At 37.6% G+C, this 23,387-nt stretch overlaps 1 protein-coding gene across 1 annotated transcript; it reads left to right on the forward strand.

The window, feature by feature from the left end:
- Positions 1-772: 772 nt before the first annotated feature.
- LOC146318528 (scavenger receptor cysteine-rich domain-containing group B protein) lies at positions 773-22,422 on the forward strand. Its single transcript, XM_084730901.1, has 12 exons — positions 773-983; positions 4,686-4,825; positions 6,762-6,794; positions 9,104-9,142; positions 9,654-9,956; positions 10,047-10,103; positions 13,294-13,608; positions 14,768-14,836; positions 15,117-15,185; positions 16,026-16,340; positions 19,296-19,385; positions 20,146-22,422. The coding sequence occupies exons 2-12, from the start codon at positions 4,690-4,692 to the stop codon at positions 20,460-20,462; spliced, it is 1,743 nt and encodes a 580-aa protein (XP_084587027.1). The 5' UTR covers positions 773-983; positions 4,686-4,689; the 3' UTR covers positions 20,463-22,422.
- The last annotated feature ends 965 nt before the right edge of the window (positions 22,423-23,387 follow it).

Genomic DNA, 23,387 nt, shown 5'->3' on the forward strand with positions numbered 1-23,387 from the left:
AAGAAAGTCATTGATTGGACACAAATTTAGTGTACGAGTATGGGATGAGTTGTCAACAGTTTTTAATCATTTTCCAGAAAAAGACAAACTGCAAAATACAATTAAAATACCTGGGAATATCTAATATCTGTCATTGTTTAGTCTGATACTGGTGTATAAATGATATACAGTTTATTGCCATACATATGTGATAGAATCACTTCAACATCATTTTTGAGTTCATGGGAAGCATTCAGCCAAGATATTTCATGTTCAGTTTGCCTTTTCTTTTCATTCCACCATGGCTGATCCCATATTATTTGTCAGTCATCAGTTTTCTCAGGGTCTGAATGAGGACCAGAGGACTTAAAACTTTCAAAACTCTCTAGGAACTACTGCATACAGCTTTCTGATTTATACCTTCATTGTCTCGTAAGTCTTTAGAGTACTTCTTTGTGGGAGAGTCCCAGACACACATACAACCACATCTACACACACACACACACACACACACACACACACACACACACAGGACCTGAGCCACAGCCTTGTGTCCCTGTGTGAGTGTGTGCAGAGATGAGCAGGACCGCACCTTCTGTGAGCACTACCTGAAACTGGAGATGCAGGGGTACCAGTGAAGGGTTAGCTTTCATTGTCTTTGTCTTTTTTTGTTGTTGTTGCCCCTCCTGCTTCTTTTAAACTCAAACAGGTACAGGGCGTTAGAATATTAACATACAATGCTGTGGTATTTATTGTTTTACGTAATCTCTGTCACTGAAGCCAGGTACTTATAGTCAAGCAGGGTGAAGGAGATGAAAGACCTTAAACGAGAAGCGCTGGATACTCTGAGTCTCCATTTCTACACAAACTTTCTGTGTTTTACTTGTGGGATTAAGCTGCCTGCTGTTTGAGCTCTGAGGACATTTTTTTAGTACTTTTGTAGGAAACCTGTTTTATTTTTATTTAGATTTTTATTGGGCTGAAGATAAAACGTTTCACAACAGGTATGTATTTTTTTTAAATGAAATTCTAAGCTTTAATTGCTATATGATTATCAGCATCCTTTTAACATGACCATGGTTATGTTTTTAAATCTAGCTTTTTTCTGTGATTTATTTATGTTATTTTGGCTTTAATTCACATTCATTATAAGGCTAATTAAGATGTTCATACTGTTCAATACAGATATTTGAATTAAGATCATACAATGTCAAATATGTTGAGAATCAATGAAATAGTACCTTATTCTTCTATTTAATAAGGGTACTTCTATATTTTCAAATGGGTGACTTTCTTCTGTCAATTTTTCTGTCACCTTCTGCAAAAAAGTAAATGAAGTTTGCTTAAAAAGGATATTTCTCATAAAATGCAGTGTTCACAGACATACACGCTGACAAATACACTGATTCTCTGTTTGAATGGCAAGAAATTCTCCCAGTTAAAGAGACTGACAGTATTATTCTCTGGTTTATCTCAGACATTAAGGGGTATTTTTGTGGGGCCGAGATCTTTCAGCTATTTCTCAGCGCAGGGAAGTGAGAAGGGAGGGGAAGCGGAGCCCGACACAAAAGGCAACATTATTCCCCAGCGGATCTGCGCTACATCCCATCATGAATGGAGTATTGAAAAACATAACATTGGAGACTAGATTATTTTTCATCCCTCATAACTGAGCCATTTGTCCCAGAGTTTCGAGTGGTTTGTTGGTACAGTCTGCAAATGAGACGGCCGTGGTTCTCGAGTGCTGTGCTTGCTGTGCTGGTGTTAAAATGCCCACCTCCCAATTGGATGCACAATGACCTCTCTGTGGGCCTTATGTGCTGCACCTTTTGAGACAATGCATCAGTCCAGAGAAAATGGACTTGACCTGGATGAAAGCTGCACTGTCCAGAGTGTCTTGTGGTCCCACAAAGGTTATGTATTAGATTTGCCTCCATGAGCTGAAGATAACTGCATGTGTACAGTACAGAGGCTCAACATTGAAACACCCCCCCCCCCTCCCCCTGCCTCCTGCTCTCCGAGGAGACGAGAGGCGCCCCTGCAGTGTCATCAGGTGCCTAAGCGTTTTGGAGGGTTCTAGTGACAGATTGCAGGAAGCAGCGTTTATGCCTGACGATGGGGACCACAGAAAGCAGAAATGTCTTTTTGTGCCCCCTGGGCTCGGAATGTCCACTATCTCGAGGGGCCAATATCAAATTCTCCCTTCATCATCCCCTAATACACATTCCTGTGTAAGGTCAGGGGGAATTCTGCATCAACGGAGAGACAAACAACCCAAGGCCATGCCACACACTGTGCTCTCCTAATGACAACATGCTTCTAGTGACACTAGCCAATAGGGATGTAACAATACTAACAACTCAAGGTACAATAATACCACGATAAAAGTCCATGATACAATATTTATCGCAATATTTAAAAAAAAACAACAGCAAGTTCCTGTAGACTCTACTACCTGAAGAAAGTAGTTCCTGCATGAAACTGCTCACAACAAGGTCTGTAGATTATCATTATTTCCAAACACTGGGCCGTGACCTACAGGTGGGTCACAGGAGCTTTTATTTCGGTCGCTAAATAAATTAAAGAAGAAACTCTGCAGATTTATATCCGCAGTTCACCTTTAATAAAGTATTTAAAATGTTTATATTAGCACTTATTGAGTCTCATTTATGAAGTAGGTTAAAAATGTCCTATATTTGTTTCCTGATGAGAAGAAATAGAAATAATGAGATGACCTGTTCATGATTACTCAATTATTAATCCAGTTTTAAATTAATCACCAACTATTTTGATAATCGATTAATGGGTTTGAGTACATTTTTGAGAAAAAAAAATCAAAATTCTCTGATTTCAGCTTCTTAAATCTGAATATTTCCTGGTTTCCTTACTCCTCTCTGACAGTAAACTGAATATCTTTGAGTTGTGGACAAAACAAGACATTTGAGAACGTCATTTTAGACTTAGATCAATGTTTTCTGACATTTTATGGACCAAACAACCAATTGACTAGTGAAAAAATGATTGCCAGATTGATCACTAGTTGACGTATGTCCATGCGCTCCACCTGTTTTCACATGTTTGGACCTATTTTTCAACTGACAGCATTGGGACAGGATTAATGAATCCATTTTCATTATTTTTTGACATGTCATGGACCAAACAACAAATCAATTAGTATAGAAATGATCGCCAGATTGATCACTACTCAAAAATTAGGTCCAAACATGTGAAAACAGGTGGAGTGCACAGGCGTATGTATTTTGATTTGGGTCACCATGGCTTGTCATTTTTAAAAGGTGGGTCCCCAGAAAAAAGGTTTGAGAAACACTGAACTTGAATAACCACGTCATGATTTCTGGAAAAATACATTGCTGTTGAGCTTCTCAAATTAATTTTTTTAAGCACTTTGAACACTGCAAGTTGAGTGCCGTCTAGGTCTATTGCAGTTTATACCAAAACAGCCTACATTGATGAATAACACTACAGGCCAGAGGAAAAATATGTGTTTTTAGAGTTTGGGGTGAAATGTTCCTTTAATGTAAAGTGCTTCTGCTTTCCTTTCAGTAATAAAATAAAATAGAATAAAAATAGCCATTCATAGCTAAACGTGAATGTTTGAATTATGTATGTTCTATTGCAAAGTGGGAACAGCACAGCAGTCAGCAGCATTCTTTTATAATATCAAATAAAAATAATAACATAAAACTATATCACAGTGTAGATAGTCAATATTCAACAAATTGTTACATCCTTACTATTTAGTTCATATCTGGTGTTTTTGCTCTAAAAGAATGAAATTTAGAACTTCCCTTTATTGTTTCTTTTTAGGCAGAGTAGGTGGAAAAACTGAACTTTTCATGATTTTTCATCCTTACACAACAGCATATTTTACTTTACATTTCTTATTTCCGTTGTAGTATTATATAAATGTCATCCATCCCAGTTTCTCACTTGAGAAGAATGTAGGGTATTCAGTGTCTGACTGCAGTCCTATCTCACTCTGATTATTGAGTGATTGTCAGTGAATCCCAATATTCTCTGTCTGAAGGAAAATCCCCTTGATTATCGAACACCAGGTGCCTGCGTCTGTCTGTAACTCAAGCCTCCCCCAGCTGTGATGTGATGTTGGGAAGTTTGGAAAACTAACTTCCTCAGCTCTAACCATCAAGTGTGGCCTCCGTAACTTGCTGCCAGGTTGGTGCACGGTGGCCATTTTGTGCTTACAAAACAGTAATGTAACTTGACTCCCTGTTCCTGGCGTTTTATTGGCAGAAGCAGCACTTTTCGATGGCACATACCCATGTCTGGGAACCGGGGGGGAGCTAATCTCTTTCTGGTTTGCTCCCAGAAGTGTTTGTATGCCTTCAAAACGTACTTACAGCTCTCCAGCATCCATGGGGTGTGATGTGCATCGCATGATCTCTGCAAACGATTTCTTTTTGAGCTACACACTTCCCAAGCCTGACCTCAGACTGCCATCAATACCTACTACAGCACAATAACAACAGCTGCAGGCACAATCAGAGAAACAATCCAATACTATAATTAGGCTACTCTGAACCAGGACAAAAAAATACTGATTGTTTTAGTAGTAGAAAAGTGTCTACTACTATCTAGTCTAGAACATTTAGAAGTGCGTTCACACAGCTTGGGAGTTTGGGAGGCCATGGTGAGAGACTGAAGGCGTGTGATTGTGTGTGTTGCAGGCGGATGGTCAGTCAGGCAGCCATGCGAGGCCATCGTGTGGTGTGGAGCGAGTGTAGGTGCTGGAACCCAGCCGTCTGGGTCCTGGTGTCCCTGCTGGGATCCCTCGTCTTGGTGGCCGTCAGTGTGCTGCTGCGACTCGGTGAGTGGGTGCTCTAATTTTAAAAAAGGAAAAGCTGAGGAAAACTTGTTTGGGTAGACTCAACGAGGGACTAATTTGTTGTGTCAGCTTAGGTTAATAAGTTCCCTTAAAGTATTACTCTAGGTTTTTCAAACTTAACATTACTAATCAGATCCACTCATGTCTGTACAAAGTTCCATCTTAAGTTTGTCAAACTTACTCTGTAAAACCAAATAAGTCAGCAGTACTCAAAAAACCAAGGTTATTAGTTGCCACAATTTTCTTGAGTTCATAAACTCAAAAGTTTGAGGTTATCAGAACTGAAATATTTGTAGTTCATGTCACATGTACTCTTTGAAATTAAAAATATTAAATATATTAAGCCAACTCAAATATTTTCAGTAAATGCAACTCAGAATTTTTCTTCACCCCTGTCAGCGAACAGAACTGAATATATTAGTATATCACAGTGTATATTATATCAGTATATAGATTTAGTATAATATAATAAGTATATTAGCCTATGATTTCATGTTCAGTGAACTAAATATAGTAATTTTCATATTCTTAAGATATTCTAAAAATATTTTAAGTTTTAGGGACCTAATTTCCCTCACAAATAAAAAATTATTAGTTTAATAAACACAAAAGAAAGAATCAATCAACATTTTAAGTTTGTAGAGCCTCTAAACAAATTTAAGGTGTTCAGTACTTACTACAAATAACTAATTTGAGCATTTGTTTTTACAGTTTATTTATTGCTATTTAGACCTACTCATGTTCGTAGGTTCACTTAAAGTGCTATCTTAAGTTTGTCAAACATATTGTTACTATTCAGATCTACTCATATACCTAAGAAAGCTTAAAACATTTTATCAACTGTAAACTGTGTTTTTTATGTTATGTGTGCCACATACCACAGCAAAAGTCAGTAGATGAGTAAATCTGAAGAGTAATATTAAGTTGGACAAACTTATGATAGACATTTTCTTACCTTTTATTTCTTTTCTTGAGGAGTTTATCCAAAAAGAGTTTTGATCAAATTTATTTTCTCCATTTTATGTAATATTTTAGAAACATCAACATACAGCAATTTTGTAAAGAGATAGCAGATATTAGACTTAACTAAACTAAAGGCTTTCACTCTTATTTATTTATTTCTATCTGTATTTTAATTTGCACGTATAAAGTAATAAATCATGTCACATTCATTAAAAATGGCTGGTGGCCTTGAAATTTCTAGTGCATTCTTATTGTGAAATGGAACAATGTGAAATATATATATGGAAAATAATAGGCCTTAACTTTGGTGCACTTCTTTCAAGTTCTCAATGCCAAGTGTTGGATAGAACAGCTAATTAAAGTATATGATTTCCTTCAGGGGTAATTTTCATACACTGGCTCTAGACTAGAGGTTGGTTGTATGAAGACTGAAACTCACACCCAAACTTTATCCAAATCTATGATCTAAAGCTATAACATTCAACAAACATATATGTCCTCGTAAACTCTTAAATGTAGTAGTGCTTTCAAGCAGTAGCTTTTAAACAGAGGCCATCAGTGTCCATAGACCAAATTCAATTTCAGAGTTCGTATTTGAAAGGGTTCAGAGGGAAAAGGTTATTGCTGCCATAAGCTGAAAGAGACTGTGACACATGAGAGGATTTTGTTGTGTGTCAGCAGTACATGTTTGAGGCTCAAGAACCGGGTGTACCTGCAAGTGAACTCCCTGTAGATGAGCGCTTTTGTGTCCACAGTGAGAACTGGCTAAAAGCCCTGTAGTTAGATTGTAGGGAGCCAGGATCAATTCCACTCACTGGACATTATGGATCAACAAATATACAGAAAGCAAGCTGTTCAAATGTGCTGACACCAGCTTATTGGATTTGTCTCTTGAGAGAGCCAACAGAAATCTAAATGTGTGCCTCACTAACATTTCTTTGTATTCAAATTTCAGGAGACATGAAAATAAGCAGACGGGCTGTATCTGGTGAGTAATATTTCATTTAATCACATTTATTTTTCTGATCCTCACAAACCCCACTGTGTCTCCATGGAATATAAAACAGGACGTCCCCTGCATGTGACAGTGTAAACTGATATATTACCTGCCCCTGAAGCTAAAATAGGTAGTTTTATGTATAGCCTATATTGTATAGGTTAAACATAAACATGTATTGTAACATGTTTCAATGCCACAAACAGGAGAGGCATGTGATTGACCCACATTGAATGTGATGGTTAGAAAAATCCCTCTGGTGTCTTTGTGAGTTGTTGAAACTTGAGCTATTAGTCTCCAGGCATTAGACTGTCCTTTATAAACAGGTCCAGAAACATCTTCCAACATGACCCCTGGGAAAAAACATGTTGCGTCAAAACGCTCACATTTCAGGAAAGTATTCACAATTGACAGCTCAGATCAACATGGACTTAATCTATTGGCTGTTTGATTAATATAACTAAAATCAGTAACAAGCATTAAAGGGATAGTTCACCCAAAAATGAAAATTCAGTTATTTTCTACTCACCCTCATGCCAATGCCGAGTTTCACAAGAAAACAATGTTGCAGAATCTCCCAAACAATGGAAGTGAATGGTGACCAGTTTTCAAATGTAAAAAAATAACCATGCTGCAGGTGTGGCATAATTCAAGTTTCCTAAAGTCCTGACATTCTGTTTGCATACCATCACACCACACACACCCAATTCAGTCAGTGTGCATGTGTATGTAAATGTGGCTTGACACTAAGGCTCTACAGTGAAGAATCAGGCTACAAACATGGTGTAAATAACATTAAATAACATGTATTTAGTCAACTTGAATTTTGGGTCTTTAGGAGACTTGGATTACACCAGATGAGCAGTGTGCAGGCATTTAAAAAACTAAACCCAACCCTCAGCTGACATGAGGGTGAGTAGATAATGACTGAATTTTCACTTTTGGGTCAACTATCCCTTTAAATGAAGGTGCTATAATAATTTGATCAGAGACTGTATTTCTCTAGTCATGAATTTATCACAAATTTATCATATTTGTCCCACAATTCTGATATAAAAAGTGTCTGCAGCCATGCTAGTGGCTCCATGAGTCTTTGAGTTAAATGCCAACACCAATATACCAACATGGTTAGAGTGACAATGCTAACATGCTGATGTTAAGCAGTATCATGTTTACTATATTTACCATCTTAGTTTTTTTGAGTGTTAGCATGCTAACATATGCCAAGTAGCACACAATACAAACTGTCATTATTTTTGCAGTTAAGCTAGGCTATTTGGTCATGAACCAATTAAAAGTTTGACCTGAACATGGCCCTTCAGGAATGCTGCGTTACCTCAAACACTGAAGAATGACGTCACAGTTGATTGTGTTCAAGCTGGAAACGAACATGAATCACACCATGAAAACATCTGTTGTGCTTGATAACATGGAAGTTGGACAGTGTGTATGACTGAGACACAAGATACGACTTTCAGAGTAGTAACTCTGAATTCAGGGGGTGTCCAGGTGAAATTTTCAACTAGGAACTCAGAAGTTATGACTTCCCAGTTCATCTGTAACACAAGTTAACACTAATTAAAAGACAACTATTTTGCTAATCAATGAATCAGTGTGAGCCTTTTTTCAAATAAAAAATGTGCTTTGGACAAAACACTACAGATCACTGTTTTCCAAAGTCCAAGCTAAGGACATAATCTTGGACTTTGGAAAACAATGATCAACATTTTTCACCTTTTCTTCTGACATTTTATGGACAAAACCACTAATGGATCAATAATTGATTAATTGAGAAAATAACAATCAGATTAATCAATTGTTAGTTGCAGCCCTGTGAAACACACCAGAACAGTCAGGGGATCTTACAGGAACATGAATGTATGAACCAAAGTGTCATGGCAGTCCATTCAATAGTTTTAGAGATATTTGACTCAAACTGCAGGTGTGAACCTCATGGTGGTGTTTGGTGAAAAGTCACAAGACCCATCATCTGAGGACCATAAATGTCTGTCTACAAAATTCTCTGGGAATACATCTAGTAGTTTCCGACAGACCTTTCCTTCCTTTCAATGCTGCTTGCACGGCTAAAAACCCAAATTGATATTTCTGTTGTAGCTTCTGCAGTACGTGGTCTGAACAGGCCTCCTGTTGTGGTTTCAGTCTGTGTCTAGTGTTACAGGAAAATAGATATAGTAGATATAGCCTAGAGTACAGTAACTATGGAAGGCCAAGAGCCTCCTTTCAACAAATAATTTCACCATTCTCTCTCCCTCTCTGTCCCCACCTCCCTCCTGTTTCAGCCAATGGCCTGCAGACCTCCATGAGGACGCAGTACCAAGGTAAGCATGAGCTATACACCTCGGCATCTGTCTCGACACTAAGGAAAACATGTCTGCATCCAGGCTATGCCATGAAAACCTGTCAGCGGCTGGCTGTGTGTCAGTGAAACAGAGTACATAAGGTAGATCAGTGCCTGAGGCTCTTTAAACAAGGTCACTTTCCCAGCTCTCCATTTCCCTAATCCCCACTTATTTGCTATGTAACCTCCCACCCTCCTGCATCCACCTCGCTCACTTCCAAGGAGTCATGTGGCCTATTGTGTCCAGAAGGATCTTTTCTTGCTATTAACTGTCATTACATTAGAACCATGCTAGCTTGTCTTTTCCTCTTATTTCAAATAGAAACATGTTGTTTAAATGTCTCTCAGACAAGTACACCTCTTCTGGGACTTTTCAGTTAGGAGGCACAATCATAACCTGACAATCGGAGCATCCACATCTCCCCCAAAACAGAGATAATATAAACAAGTAAAATGAATCTGACACATATCGTCTGCTTATCTCTCCATAGTACAACTGGTGAATGGCCGTAACAGGTGTGAGGGCAGGGTGGAGGTGCGCTACAATGACTCCTGGGGCACAGTATGCGATGATGACTGGGACATGGTGGATGCCAACGTGGTGTGTCAGCAGCTGGACTGCGGAGTAGCTGTGGCGGTGGGCAGCAGCTCTCAGTTTGGACAAGGCACAGGGCCCATCCTGCTGGATAACGTGGACTGCAGAGGGAGTGAGACAGACCTCAGTCAGTGCCACAGTCTGGGCTGGGGCATCCACAACTGTTACCACTATGAGGATGTGGGTGTCACCTGCAGAGGTAAATCCTTTCTACATCTTCATGTATAACCCTGGAAAGAAAAGAGGACAAAATGGCTAAAATTCGTGCTTCCTCTTCTTTTGCTGCTAGAACCAACCAACATTAACGAGGATCGGACCACACCGCCCCAGGAGGGGCCTGGTTTACGTAAGTGCTCCCTGCTTTTATCTAAATGAGACTGGTCTTCTGCCAACGTGAAACGTCAGAGGGATGAATTTGTCCTTTTTTTTCAAAGAAAAAAAAGCATGAAGGAAAAGGGCCAGAAACAAATACAATAATTCTGAGATAACACTGAGATAACAAACTAGGGGCTGTGTGAACAAGATGTGTATAACTGTATAACTACAACCCCAGGGAGTGAAACAACAGTACAACTTGGAAATGATCTGTTAAGAAACCTTTTCCTGTTTAAACCTAAAGGTACAATATGTAATATTTCTGTATTAAAATGTCTAAAAACAGCAGACATAGGCTCCATATTTTGTTGAGTTGTGTATGTTTCCAACAATGTTCAAATAAAGAGAAATACATAATGTAGAGAAGGTAATAGCACGTTTCCTTAGTTGTTGCTACCTAGTTGCTAGTTGCTATAACTTCCAGTAAAACATGTGATACATATGTGACATGAGTCATGTCAGATGGCTTTTCATCAGCTATGGTGGTTGTTTACAAATGAAGACAACAACTCCCATGATCCCATGCAACTTCATGACTTCATCAAACTACGTCTTTTGTTATTATTTTTACATGACAGACCCCTAGCAGCAACATTTATACATTATGCATTAAAAGCTGCACTAATCCATTTTTTTATAACATTGGATCACATGACTTCTTGAATGTGAAAGTGGTCACTCAGTAGTGATGCACCCAAATGGCCAAATAAATCTGTTATCACAGGTCTGAGCAATTGAAAAGCCCAAACCATACCTACATATTAACCTTCAGTGAACAACAAGAAATGAAATGAGTTGACCACCTCAAAGAATTTGCATAAAGGTTGAAGGACAGATGCACTGGCTCTCATTGGACAGATTGTTAGAGACATTTCATTCCAATGCAGTTCTTTATAAACATAGTAATACAGCTTTCTTGACTGAAGAGAATGTAGTGTTGTATATTCAGAGGAATTAAACTTCAGGGCAGTTTCTATGCAGTAGCATCCAAATAAAAAAAAACAAAAAAAAATACACACTCCCAAATCTAGTAGACAGGTGGCATGCCAGATGTTACGACAAAATGCAAGGGCAGGTTTAATTAAATAATGAATGATGGCTTTTGTTGTTGTGTGGGTCCAAAATGTAGGAATCCTTGTGAAATGAACACACATTCAGTTTTTTTGAAACAGCTTCATTAAAACCTTAATTGAATTGGTAGGATATATTATATCAGTTTCTGAAAAAAATGTCACCTAATTTGACACAACATGAAAGGTTTAGTGGGAAGTATCTGTTGGAAATCTTCAGGGAAAGTCTACAAAACACCTCAAAGGCTTCTTGAATTCCAGGCCGGCTTTATTGTTTGCTGGGTTTGCCTTTGTTGTGGTCACCTGGTTGTTTTTTTTCCCTTAATTCCCAAGTGGATCATGAGAGACTTGAAAAGAATCAAATTTAGTTAGTTAACAAGTGACGTATCCAGCTAATTCTCCAGTGGGGTATATGATAAAACCCACAGGGAATGCAGTGAAGACATGCAGATTCATGGACCCTTTCAGGTGAAGATGATGGACACATGAGATTATCTATTGTCTCTGTGTGTTTTTTGTCTGGGCGGAGGCATAAGATAACAACATGTGTGCTAGTGCAATATCAGATGTTCACCTTAGGTCTCCTGCTTCAGTTCCAGAGTCACAGTATATTTTGTATAGGCTCACACCCTTCTCCTTTCTCTCTATCAATGTCACTTCCGCTGTCTCACACACTCTAACACACTAAATCCTCCCATCATTTCCTCAAGATAAGCACATTTTAATTTTGACATTAAAGAGATAGTTAGTATTTTTTAAGTGGGCTTTTTATACTTATTCATACACTGTAAAAGCAAAAAAAAAAAAATAGACTGCAATAGATGTTAGTTTTAAGCCCAAGTCAAATTTTTAAGTTTTGAAAGTTTTACCAACTACTGATCTTTTGTTGAGATTATTTACTTTTCTTCTTTAGATAAACTTAAAGCTTTGAATTTTAGAAACTTAAAACGTTGTTTTCAAAAAGAGTGAATGTTTAAGTAAAAAGTAGAGTTTAATTTTTTATATATATTTTTTAATTTAAATTATTTAACCTCCCACCCTCCTTTTTTTAGTTTCTACAACTCAAAGATGCAAGTTTATCTAACTATGAAAAGTAAATTATCAACTAAAGATAATAGTTTTTTGTTGTTGTTGTTGTTTTTTTACAGTGTAGTCAGTACAGCAGCAGGTGTACCGGTGAAGGAAGCTAAGCAATGTACTGGTGTACTTGTCCAGGGTGTACCCCGCCTCTCGCCCAATGTCAGCTTGGATAGGCTTCAGCAACCCGCGACCCTTACGGAATAAGCGGTTACAGAAAATGAAGGAATGAATGAATGTACTGGTGTGGACAGGGTCAGCAGCAAAATGCAATTTAGTCACCTAAAAAAAAGTTTAAGTGTACGCTATATTTAGAACACTTTTACTCCTTTACCTTGCTGGCAGACCGACTTTTCCAACAGGAAACTACTGTTATATAAGTCAAATAGTGCTCTCTGCAAACCAACCAGACTCAGTTGGCAAAAACAGTGATGTTACCGTGGAGAACACAGGAGTTGTTGGTCTACCACTGCCTCGATCAGTGTGTTTGCGACTCCTGTGTGTACAGGTTTAGTATGAATTCACCAAAGTCAAGCAACCCAACACATAACACAAATAAATTGATCAAGGCAGCAGTAGGAGAACAGCAACTTCCATGTTCTGTGAGGTAAAATGACGATTTTTACCAAAGGAGTCCGGTGGCTTTGAGTACAGTGATGTTTGGCTTATATAATGGCAGTTTTCCAATGGAAAAGGCTATCTGATGGCGAGGTGAAGCATTAAAAATATTTTAAATATAGTGCACTCAAACTGATATTGTTTTTTTTAGGTCTCTGCAATACATTTTGCTGTCTCTGTCCACAGCAGAACATGGCTTAGCTTCTTACATCGGCATGTTGACCACCAGTTACTGTAGGTAATAGACTGACTGTTATATGAGTACCTCATACAATCCTGCTTCAAATAATCCTAACTCTCCCTTGAATACAGATTTGAATAAAAAATTCCAGACTAATTCTGTTGTAGAGAAAGACATCAGTCCCTACAAATCCCTCCCTCTCCCTCTTGGTTTAGGAGATGGCACCATCCGATTGGTGAATGGACAGAACGACTGCCAGGGCCGGGTAGAGATCCACTACCAGGGAAACTGGGGGACGGTGTGTGATGATGACTGGGACCTCAACAATGCCCGGGTGGTGTGCAAACAGACAGCCTGCGGCAATGCCATGTATGCACACACCAACTCCTTTTTTGGCTACGGAACCGGTCTGGTTCTCCTGGACAACGTCCACTGCTACGGCACTGAACCGGACCTGACAAAGTGCAAAAGCCTGGGCTGGGGCCAACACAACTGTGGCCACCATGAGGACGCAGGCGTCACCTGCACTGGTACACTGCTCTGAGTCACTGAATATGCAAAGATGTAAACCAGGATTTATCATGATTATTGACATTTCTTCAGCATGCTAACATGTTCACAATGACAAATGACAACGCTAACGTACTGATGTTAGGCAGGTTTAATGTTTATTATAGTCACATTCATCGTTTCACATGTAAGCATGCCGACGTTTGCTAAATAGCATTAAATACAATGTACCACTGAGGTTGATGGGAATGCCATTAATTCTCAAAGTATCTGATCATAAACGTATGGAAGAGCATCTGGGACAAACATAAGGTAAAAAATTCGAGGAGGAAGATTTCTTTTAATTCTGCATTTCAAGAAAATTGAAATTTTGAGGATGAAGTCAAACTTTCAGTATTAGTGCCAAAAATAAATCAGAGGAGGACATTTCTTTTCTTTTTCTCTCTCTGTTTTTTATTAATTTACTTTGAGTATAAAGTAGAAATGTTATATATTATCATAGTCATATTCTGACTTTATTTCCAGAATAGCATTCAACTTAATTCTTGACATTTTGACTTGATTCTCAACATTTCATCTTTATTCTCAAAATGCAAAATAAAAAAAATCTTTCTCCTCTCATTTACAGAAGTTATGACCCTGTTACTCAAAATAATCCACAGACCTTGTTGTGAGCAGTTTTGTGTCTTTCTATTGGAAAAAAGTAGTTCTGGTAGTTTCTAAAGTAGTTGTGGTAGAAGAAATTCCTACATAAAACTTCTCACAACAAGGTCTTTGCATTATTTTGAGCAACTGGGTCATGATTACTGGAAAGAGACAGTTTTTTAAGTGTAATCTTTTGGTGCTTTTAGCAACAGACAGACAGACTTGCACAGACTAGTGCAATCTTGTTCCACTTATATTTGAGAGAAGGCAGACATCTCTATGGCTGATATCTCTGAAACTAGGCAGCTCACACCAAATCAGTACAGATAGATAAACAATAGTACAGGCCAGAGGAAAAAGTACTTATTTTTGATTTGGTCCCTTTAAGGTAATTATTGATTCTCAGGGGTTATACTGGCATAGCATTTGTATCTGTGTTAGTGACAAGCAGTATCTGTGTTAGTAGAAATATTAATACTAGAAGTTGTACTCATTATATAAAGAAGACTTCTTTTCCATCTGTGTCCTCTTCAGGATCTACTACAGTACCTCCACCAGCAACAGAAAGCCAGAGAGACCTCTGGGGAACGTTTAACACTGAAGGTACACAAACATGCCACTGGTTATTACTCCTTTGTATCAACATGTCCAACTGATTTGCTGTTTTTTTCAGATGAAATGATATGTGCACTTTTCCCAAATGGCCAACAGGGCGAGCTATTTCTCCCCCATTGTGCTTAAATGTGTTCCACCCACAGTGTCATGAAACATGGTGGTGACGGAGTGCAACAGACTAACCTCACCATGTTCATTATCAGGGAGCAGGCAGTCTGAGGCAATCAAGTCATTATCTCATGTATTACATCCTCCCTTCTCCCTCCAGTGACAAATACAACTCCAGTGACAGAGGCACCAACCACAACAACTGTCACCACGACTGCCCAGACAAAAGGTAACAATGTTACACTAATTCCTGCTTTGTAAGCACAAATACACTGTAAAACAAAAAAAAAGGTTAAAAAAGGGGGTGAGTAAAAGAAAGAAAAGCAGAAAATAAACAGATAAATACAACTATGTTGGGGTAGGAGGAATAAAATTAAGCCTTAAATAAGGCTCATAGCACATGATTATATAGCCTGTAAATCGTATATTCAAGACTTTAAAATGGGAAATAAGCATTGAAAAATCTATCCACCCCCTACAATAGATGTTTGAGTTTTGAACCCAACTCAAACTCTTAAGCTTTGAAATAAACTTTTTAAAAAAGTTTTGCTGACCTACAATCTTTAGTTGAGGTCGTTTGCTTTGCTTCTTTAAATAAACTTGAATCTTTGAGTTTTAGAAACTAAAAAAAAAAAAAGTATTTCAATTACTGGTCAAAGTGAGCTGTGAGCCTTATTTGTCATCATTTTGGTGCCTGAAAATTAAATGTTGTAATTGAAAATATTAAAATATTAACAATTATTTACTTTCACTGAAATGAGTTCACTGAATAATTTTTGAGGAGGCTCTCAAACTGAAAGATACAAGTTTATCAAAAGAAGAAAAGTAAATTATCACAACAAAGATTAACAGTTGGTAGAATTTAAGAATCTCAGAAATGTGTTGCAATAAATTGCCTTGAAATTTTGAGTTTCGTCAATTGTCTCTCAACATTTTTACAGTGTATGTTATAATAGTGCACTGACCAGGGATTATTATAGCCTTTTATGTACAGTAATCATCATTCATTAAAGAAGACACTTGTGCTCTAAGATTGCAGTGATTTACCTGTATCTTTATTCCTGTTCAGGCAAACCAGCCATTCGTGTGATGAATGGTAACAGTAGCTGCCAGGGTCGCGTCGAGGTCCTCTACATAAATGTCTGGGGGACAGTGTGCGATGACGGCTGGGACATGCACAACGCCAATGTGGTGTGTAGGCAGCTGGGCTGTGGCCCAGCAATGGCGGCGAAGACTCAGGCCTACTTTGGCTACGGTTTGGGTCCAATCCTTCTAGACAACGTGGAGTGTAGCGGCTCTGAACCGGAGCTGTCCGAGTGCTTCCACCTGGGCTGGGGTCAGCACAACTGTGGCCATCATGAAGATGCTGGAGTGATCTGTGCACGTAAGAGCTGACCTAACATCATGTGAAGCTAAAGCATGGAAAACATGTATGACATGCACATATACAATACTGAACATATGGAATGTTTGTATCACAGACCACGGGTGGAAGTAACTAATTACAAATAGTCGGGTTTGGGTACTTGTACTTTTATGAGTAGATTTTCATGTTTGTATTTTTACTTGTACTTAAGTATGTATCACAAGATGTAATCTACTTAATTTGAATTAATATCCAAACATTTGATCTGCATTTTAATAGCCAAGTCACAAACAGGCCAATGAAAACCAGGACATACAGATGAACAAAATGCTGCAGCAGCACGTTTGGAGTAAGGATGTTAATGATTAATCGTTAATCAATTAATTTGCATTAAGAATTTAATCAAATAAAAATGTATTCCTGGACATTTATATAATATTTTGACATTGTTTTGTCTGGCGGAGACATTTGTTGATTACAAACAATTAAACTTGGACTTAAAATGAGAAAAAAAAACAGAAAAAATGAAAATGAGGAAATATATGTGTTTTGTATCTTTGAAATTATTAATGATTAATCAGTTGTGAGTGCTTTCAACAATTGGTGGAGGAAAACACACAAAATTTGCAGCCCTACTTTGGAGAGGCTATGACATCAACAGTTAAAAGTAACTAATACTTTGAGTACTTTTTGAGACAGATACTTTGTACTTTTACTTAATCATATTTTAACACCAGTCTTTTACTTGTCATTGTGTAGTATTTTAGCAGTACTCTTTCTGCCACTACACAAACCTAGGGACAGTAGGGATTATTTGAAGTGGAGATGTATGAGGTACTTAATGATAGTCAGTGTATTATCTACAGTAGAATGTGGTTGGCAGGGAAGCTAAGCAATGTACTACTGTGCACAGGGTCAGCAGCAACATGTATTTTAGCCACCCCAAAAAATAATATCATCAAGTGTACACTATATGTAGGATATTTTCATCACTTTGCCTTGATGTCAGACAGCCTCTTCCTGCCATTATATAAGCCAATTATTGCTGTCTCCAAGGAAACCAAACTCCATAAGGAAAAACCTCTGTTAAAAATCTGTTAGCTTGTTTGTGCTATGGTGTGACTTTGTTGTTTTAAAAGATAAATTTGAATTTGCCAAAATGACACAATAACACAAACAAACTAAGTGATTGAGGCAGCAATAGACCAGCAGTTCCTGTTCTCTGTGAGCTAAATTGACTGATTTTACTTAAGGAGTCTGGTGGCTGGTGTCTGGTTTTCTTAGTGTCTAAAATATGTTTTGCTGCTGATCCTGTGCACAGCAGTACATGGCTTAGCTTCCTGCACGGGTACTTCTGCTGCTTCTCCAAACTGGAGGAGTACTGACTGCCATCTCCTGTATGTGATACACTAACTACAGATAAGTGCCTCATACAGCCCCACTTCAAAAATCTTAAATATCCCTTTAAGTCATCAATTCCACTGAAAGCTCATACTTCCTTTTCATCCAGTCATCTGTGGCCGCCCTGCTGAGCTGTCCAGTTGCAATGTATGACTGTAGTACTCTGAGGAGGAGACAGCCCAGAGAGCATAAAAAATACAGTGGATGAGTCAAGGCACATCAGCGTCACTGCATGCCCGCAGGCCAAACTTCACTTCTTTGAGGCTGAATCAAAGGCACATACAGACTCCCTTTTACTTAGATAGCACATCCTTGGATTCCAGTTGATGGTAAAATGTGATTATATATTTGTTTTCTAAAGGCAGCAGTTTTTAATCATTTGTCTCGAGTGATTCTTCCTTCTGAAGGCAATTAGAATTGGCAAAGGAGACAAAATGTATGTGTGACAGTGAGGGCTGTGAGCACCAAGATCCTTACAAAAACAGATTTTACAAACAATTGTTGAAACTGACAAAAATAAAAAGGCGTGTCCCTGTATTCTGGCCCTAAAGGAGCCAAGCCAGAGGTTTCCTACACTGCCCTACAAAGGCAGGAAGCAGTAAGTACAGTCCAGAAAGCCTCAGTTCAGAAAAAAATATATAAAACGCTGGAAAAACTTAAGGTAAAATGAGTGAAGCAGAAACTATGGAAGCCCATTTCTACCACTGAAACAAATAAAATCCCCATGCTAAGTCATAATTATGAGATAAAAATTTTAATTATGACTTTTTATCTCATAATTTTGACTTTTTATCTCATAATTGCTAATTATGACTTGCATGGGGATATATTTGTCTTGCAGTGGTGGGAATGAGCTTCCATAGAAAACAGACAAACAACAAAAACAATGTGTTCTTTCAGCTTTTCATTCAGTATTTTTTTAAAATAACCATTTCTTTGAAATTAATATATACCTGAAGTTACCTTAACACATTTAAATGAGTGATTTAGCATTAGTTTGACCACTCCAAACTATGAATTTCATGAGAGTAAAAATAGCTGACAAAGCAGTTAATGCTGCTCTGCTAAGCTAACATTTGGCTGGTTACCTATTTAGAAGGACTTATGTAGCTGTTTTTATTTTCCACGACTGGATGTAGCTTCTGCTTTACTTATATGGGTCAAAAAACTAAACAATGATGACACTAGTTCATCAGCTGAATATATTTATAACTGTTTGGTAGCTTTAGTCCAGGCTAGCTGTTGCTATCTCTAGCTAGCTTTAAGGAATTGGCTCCCTTGCTGGATGTGTGATTGACCACTTTTAGCAGTGTTATAACTGCACATTTAATGTGCCGTTTTCTTTGAATATATGCTTTTCTGTTGCATTAAAATGTGGAACATGTGATGACAACATGTCAGGTCTTAACTACATTTTGACTGAATTTAGAGTTACTGCATTTAGGCATACTGTAGGACAGCATATTGATCACTAGGGTAATTAGAAGAGAGGCTTTTGTCACCTGATATTTCCTGAGAATTCCCTGGACACACAAACATCTCTGTTTTTTTGTGGTCTCCTGTTTCTTTTAGCTTTTGAGTACCACTTTGCAAGTGGACGAGACATCAGAGTGACGGAAAGGATACCTGCCACCACTACCACCACCACCCCACCCTCTGAAGGTAGGTCACACTTAAACATCTGTACTGGTGTTAATATACTATAACTAAAATCAAAATCGAAAGCATTCTAACTTAAGTGTCTGGTGTCTGGACTGTAGCTTTATAGATGTGGTGTGGACTCCTCCATCCACTTAAATTAGAACGATTTTGAAACTATATATTTTTTTATAGTTATAATTTAAGTTATCATTCTTGGTGTGGATGGCCCATCAGGCTCAGTCCCAGGGTGCAGTTACTCTTTAAAGGGACAGTTCACCCCAAAAATTAAAAACAGCTTGTTTCCCCCTTGGCCTGTAGTGCTGTTTATTCATGTAGATAGTTTTGGTGTGAGTTGCAGAGTTCTGGGACTAAAGGGCATTCGGCTTGTCGTGTTCAAAGCATCAAAAAATATATATGAAAATTTTAAAAAACAGTGTCTCTGTCCAGAAGTCTTGACCTGGTTACTTTAGATAATCCACAGACCTTGTTATGAGCAGTTTCATGTAAGAGCTACTTTCTCTCTAGGAGAAAGAAAGTAATTCTGGTAGATTCTACTGCAGAAAGACAGTAGTTCATACATGAAACTGCACACATCAACTACAAAACTTCTAAACAACTCACATAAAAAAAATCTAGATGAATAAATAGCACTACAGACCAGGGGAAAAATATGTATTTTTCATTTTTGGGTGAGCTGTCCCTCAATATATCCTCAATCAGCACAAAAAAAACAATTTCCTCTAGACTCTAGATTTTATGTCACTTTTCTTCATTTCTGCAGGGACAGTGAGACTGGTGGGCGGCCAGCACCAGTGTGAGGGTCGGGTGGAGATGTACTCAGACTCTGGATGGGGCACGGTGTGTGATGATGCTTGGGACCTCCCTGACGCTCGGGTCGTGTGTCGCCAAGCGGGCTGTGGAGAGGCCACAGCGGCGTGGGGGGAAGCGTTCTTCGGGCCTGGCACGGGAACAATCCTGCTGGACAATCTCAAGTGCAGCGGCGCAGAGGCCTCCCTGCAGGATTGCTCCCATATATCCTGGAACGTGCACAACTGTGACCACACTGAAGATGCTGGCGTCACCTGCTCGCTGTCGTGATTTCAGCAGAACCACACTCCCATCTCCACCATGGGCAGGACGTGGGCGTACCAACCTGGGACTTGTATACATTATGTAAATAACAGCTTTCACATTGCTGAAGGAATACTCCACCACCATCAACATACAAAATAACTAATATAACAATATATGATTACATATTATAAACTATCTATGCCTATTAAGCACTTTATAAATAAATATATGATATAAAATACAATGTACACTGTTTTTTATTTCATAAACAAAGAAACACAAAGCTTTTAACTGTCTGACTTGCTCTCTTTTTGCCCCAAAATGTTAAAATATTTTCTGTACATGTGATTCTTTGATGATTAGGTAAGGGATACTGGAGGAAATCTAACAATTAAATGTGGATAAAAGGAGACCTTTGTGTGGACTTCAGCTGCAAAATACTCAAATATGTCTGATAAACCAAACAAAAATATAAATAGAGAAAAAATATATGCTTTAAACAACAACAATGCAAGAAAACAGAAACACCCATAAATATTTATGTTATAATATTGTGAATATACAGTATCTCTCCATTTACAAATAAATGATGTGTTACTTGTGTTCTGTAAACCATCATATAAATAAATGTAACTAATCATTTACATGTGACAAAATAAATGTTCTTATTTTTTGGTATATTTTATATATATTTTTGGTGCAACAATAGACATGTTTTAAATCAGTGTCTGCAAACATGCATCTCTTTGGTTTTTAATTCTTTTTTTTAAAGGTCCAGTGTGTAAGATTTTTTCTTCAGTAGCCCAGAACAGACAAACCAAACACTGGCTCTAGATACAGCCTTTCACCTTTTTTGTGAGTTTCACAGCCACTGTAGGTTCACCTACACGCTTGGAAGGGGAGGGTGATGTGAGGTGTTTACAATCTGCAAGCACGCTGCTAGATGCCACTAAATCCTACACACTGGTCCTTTCATGACACATGTAAATATGGTGAGGCTGCCACTTGAATTTGTTAAAGGGAGAGGATTTTGGGGAATTTAGAGTTGGTCTCTTTGAAATCATGTTTTACTTCTTTTACTTTTAGTCATTTACTGTTTGTAGCTAATAGAAACAAGCTAACTGCTGAGTTAATGTTGATGTTGCTGTTAGCTTAGTTTTTCTTAGACTTTGTAATGAAGAAAAAAGACAATTGCTAACATCACTTTGTTAATATGTTGATAAGCCGTTGCCATATAATAAAAGTAAGTGAACTGATTGTACCCAGATTGGACAATAGCACTCACATACTATGTAGCTAACAGTAGCCACTGTAGCCACTATAACAGCATAATGGTAAATGCTAAAATGTAGTGTAATATTAGCAAAAGTAGAAAATAAGTTAGTGAGTTAGTCAGTTACTAGCAGAATGAATCGAAAGTTTACTATTGGTTAACTTTAGCCACAATAAGCTAATAGTCATATGTGACCAAATATAGCTTTAGCACCAAAACCCATGAGTATACTGAAATGAGCAAGGGTGTGATTAATTAATGATTTATTTTGAAATTATTCATTAATAACTTTTGTTTTACAAGAGGAAGAATGTGTTATTTCGTCTTTTAAAAGTTGCACATCTTAGAAAGTTGTAAATGCTCTATATAATAAAAGACATTTGCCATTATATTAAAATGTGTTACAGAATATTAAAGAATTGCCGTAACTGCAGTAAGCAGTTACAGACATCACTCTAATGTCATTAAGCATTTCAATATTTAATTCCTCTGTCCACTCAGACTCAACCCCAATCTGTGACGTTAAAGTAATTTGATTGTGCTGATGATATGTATTCTGGAGAAACTATTATAATTATTGCCATACTGCATTTTGTCAAGAGTAGAGGGAAAAAATGAGAATACAAATCTGCTAAATATCAAGGAATTTGCAGTGGATAAAAGCTAAGTTTTAGTGACAGCTGCCCAAGAAACTGCTTTAGTGTTTCATTTTAAAATAAATCCACAAATAGACACTGTAAATAGACTTTAAACAATCAACTTCTCGATTTTACATTTCACAAGTCATCATTTTGTAGCAAGCCATTATAAAGAAAACATATTATAAATATATATAAATATTAGTAAATTATTGCAAAAGAAATTGTAGTTTTACATTAAAAAATAAATAAATAAATAAATAAATAAATAATAATAATAATAATAATAATAAAGGATATGCTGGAGACATAGTATACTACCGATATACTGTATCTTGAGTAGTTGTGACAAGTCATCACTAAATAGAGATATTTAACATTCTCACCATAGATTGGAAATATCTGTTAATATCTGTAACTGGAGGTTTTGAAAAATAAATAAATAAACATATATACATATATACATATACATATGTATGTACAAGACACATGCACTCAGAGTTTCTTAATTAGCATTCTGATGTGACAGAGATACAGTATGTTAAGTTGGTATTTTGATTCATAAATTAATTACAGATATCTGTGCACCAACTGTCATATGAATGTGTGAAGTTGAAGCTGAGTGATCAGTTTCAGAAACATCCAGAGTGGACATGGACAGGGAAGCAGAATGGCCTGTAGGGTGTGTTTGATGACTCATGATAAAATGACTCAGCATATCAGCATTATGATCCTGCCCCATAATCAACTGAAATATCAGCAAATGGCATATCCATGGTTACAAAGCACAAAAAATGTGTAACTTTAAAGTGAAACATACAACTGTAATGATGAATCTTTAGCTTTTAAACTCTACCAGACTTGCTGCTGTGCTTCTGCACTGCCAAGAAACTGTGTTGCAGTCATTTCAAACATAAGATATAAAGTGTTTTATGGTCATAGGTGTGTCTTTTCTTTATCAGCTACACAGGCTTTGAAGGTGACTCAGCCAATCAGACCTCAGGAGAGGAAATCTGTTTCCTGGACTATAATCATTAC

Source organism: Lutjanus erythropterus, chromosome 11, assembly GCF_056507025.1.
Source record: "Lutjanus erythropterus isolate fLutEry1 chromosome 11, fLutEry1.hap2, whole genome shotgun sequence".
Classification (NCBI taxonomy): domain Eukaryota; kingdom Metazoa; phylum Chordata; class Actinopteri; order Lutjaniformes; family Lutjanidae; genus Lutjanus; species Lutjanus erythropterus.

Excerpts from the sequence above, each read along its gene's own strand:
- LOC146318528 (XM_084730901.1), top strand. The coding sequence starts at position 4,690 with ATGGTCAGTCAGGCAGCCATGCGAGGCCATCGTGTGGTGTGGAGCGAG. Across the intron at positions 9,143-9,653 it reads CATGAGGACGCAGTACCAAG|TACAACTGGTGAATGGCCGT; the intron begins GTAAGCATGAGC and ends ATCTCTCCATAG. Across the intron at positions 15,186-16,025 it reads CACGACTGCCCAGACAAAAG|GCAAACCAGCCATTCGTGTG; the intron begins GTAACAATGTTA and ends ATTCCTGTTCAG.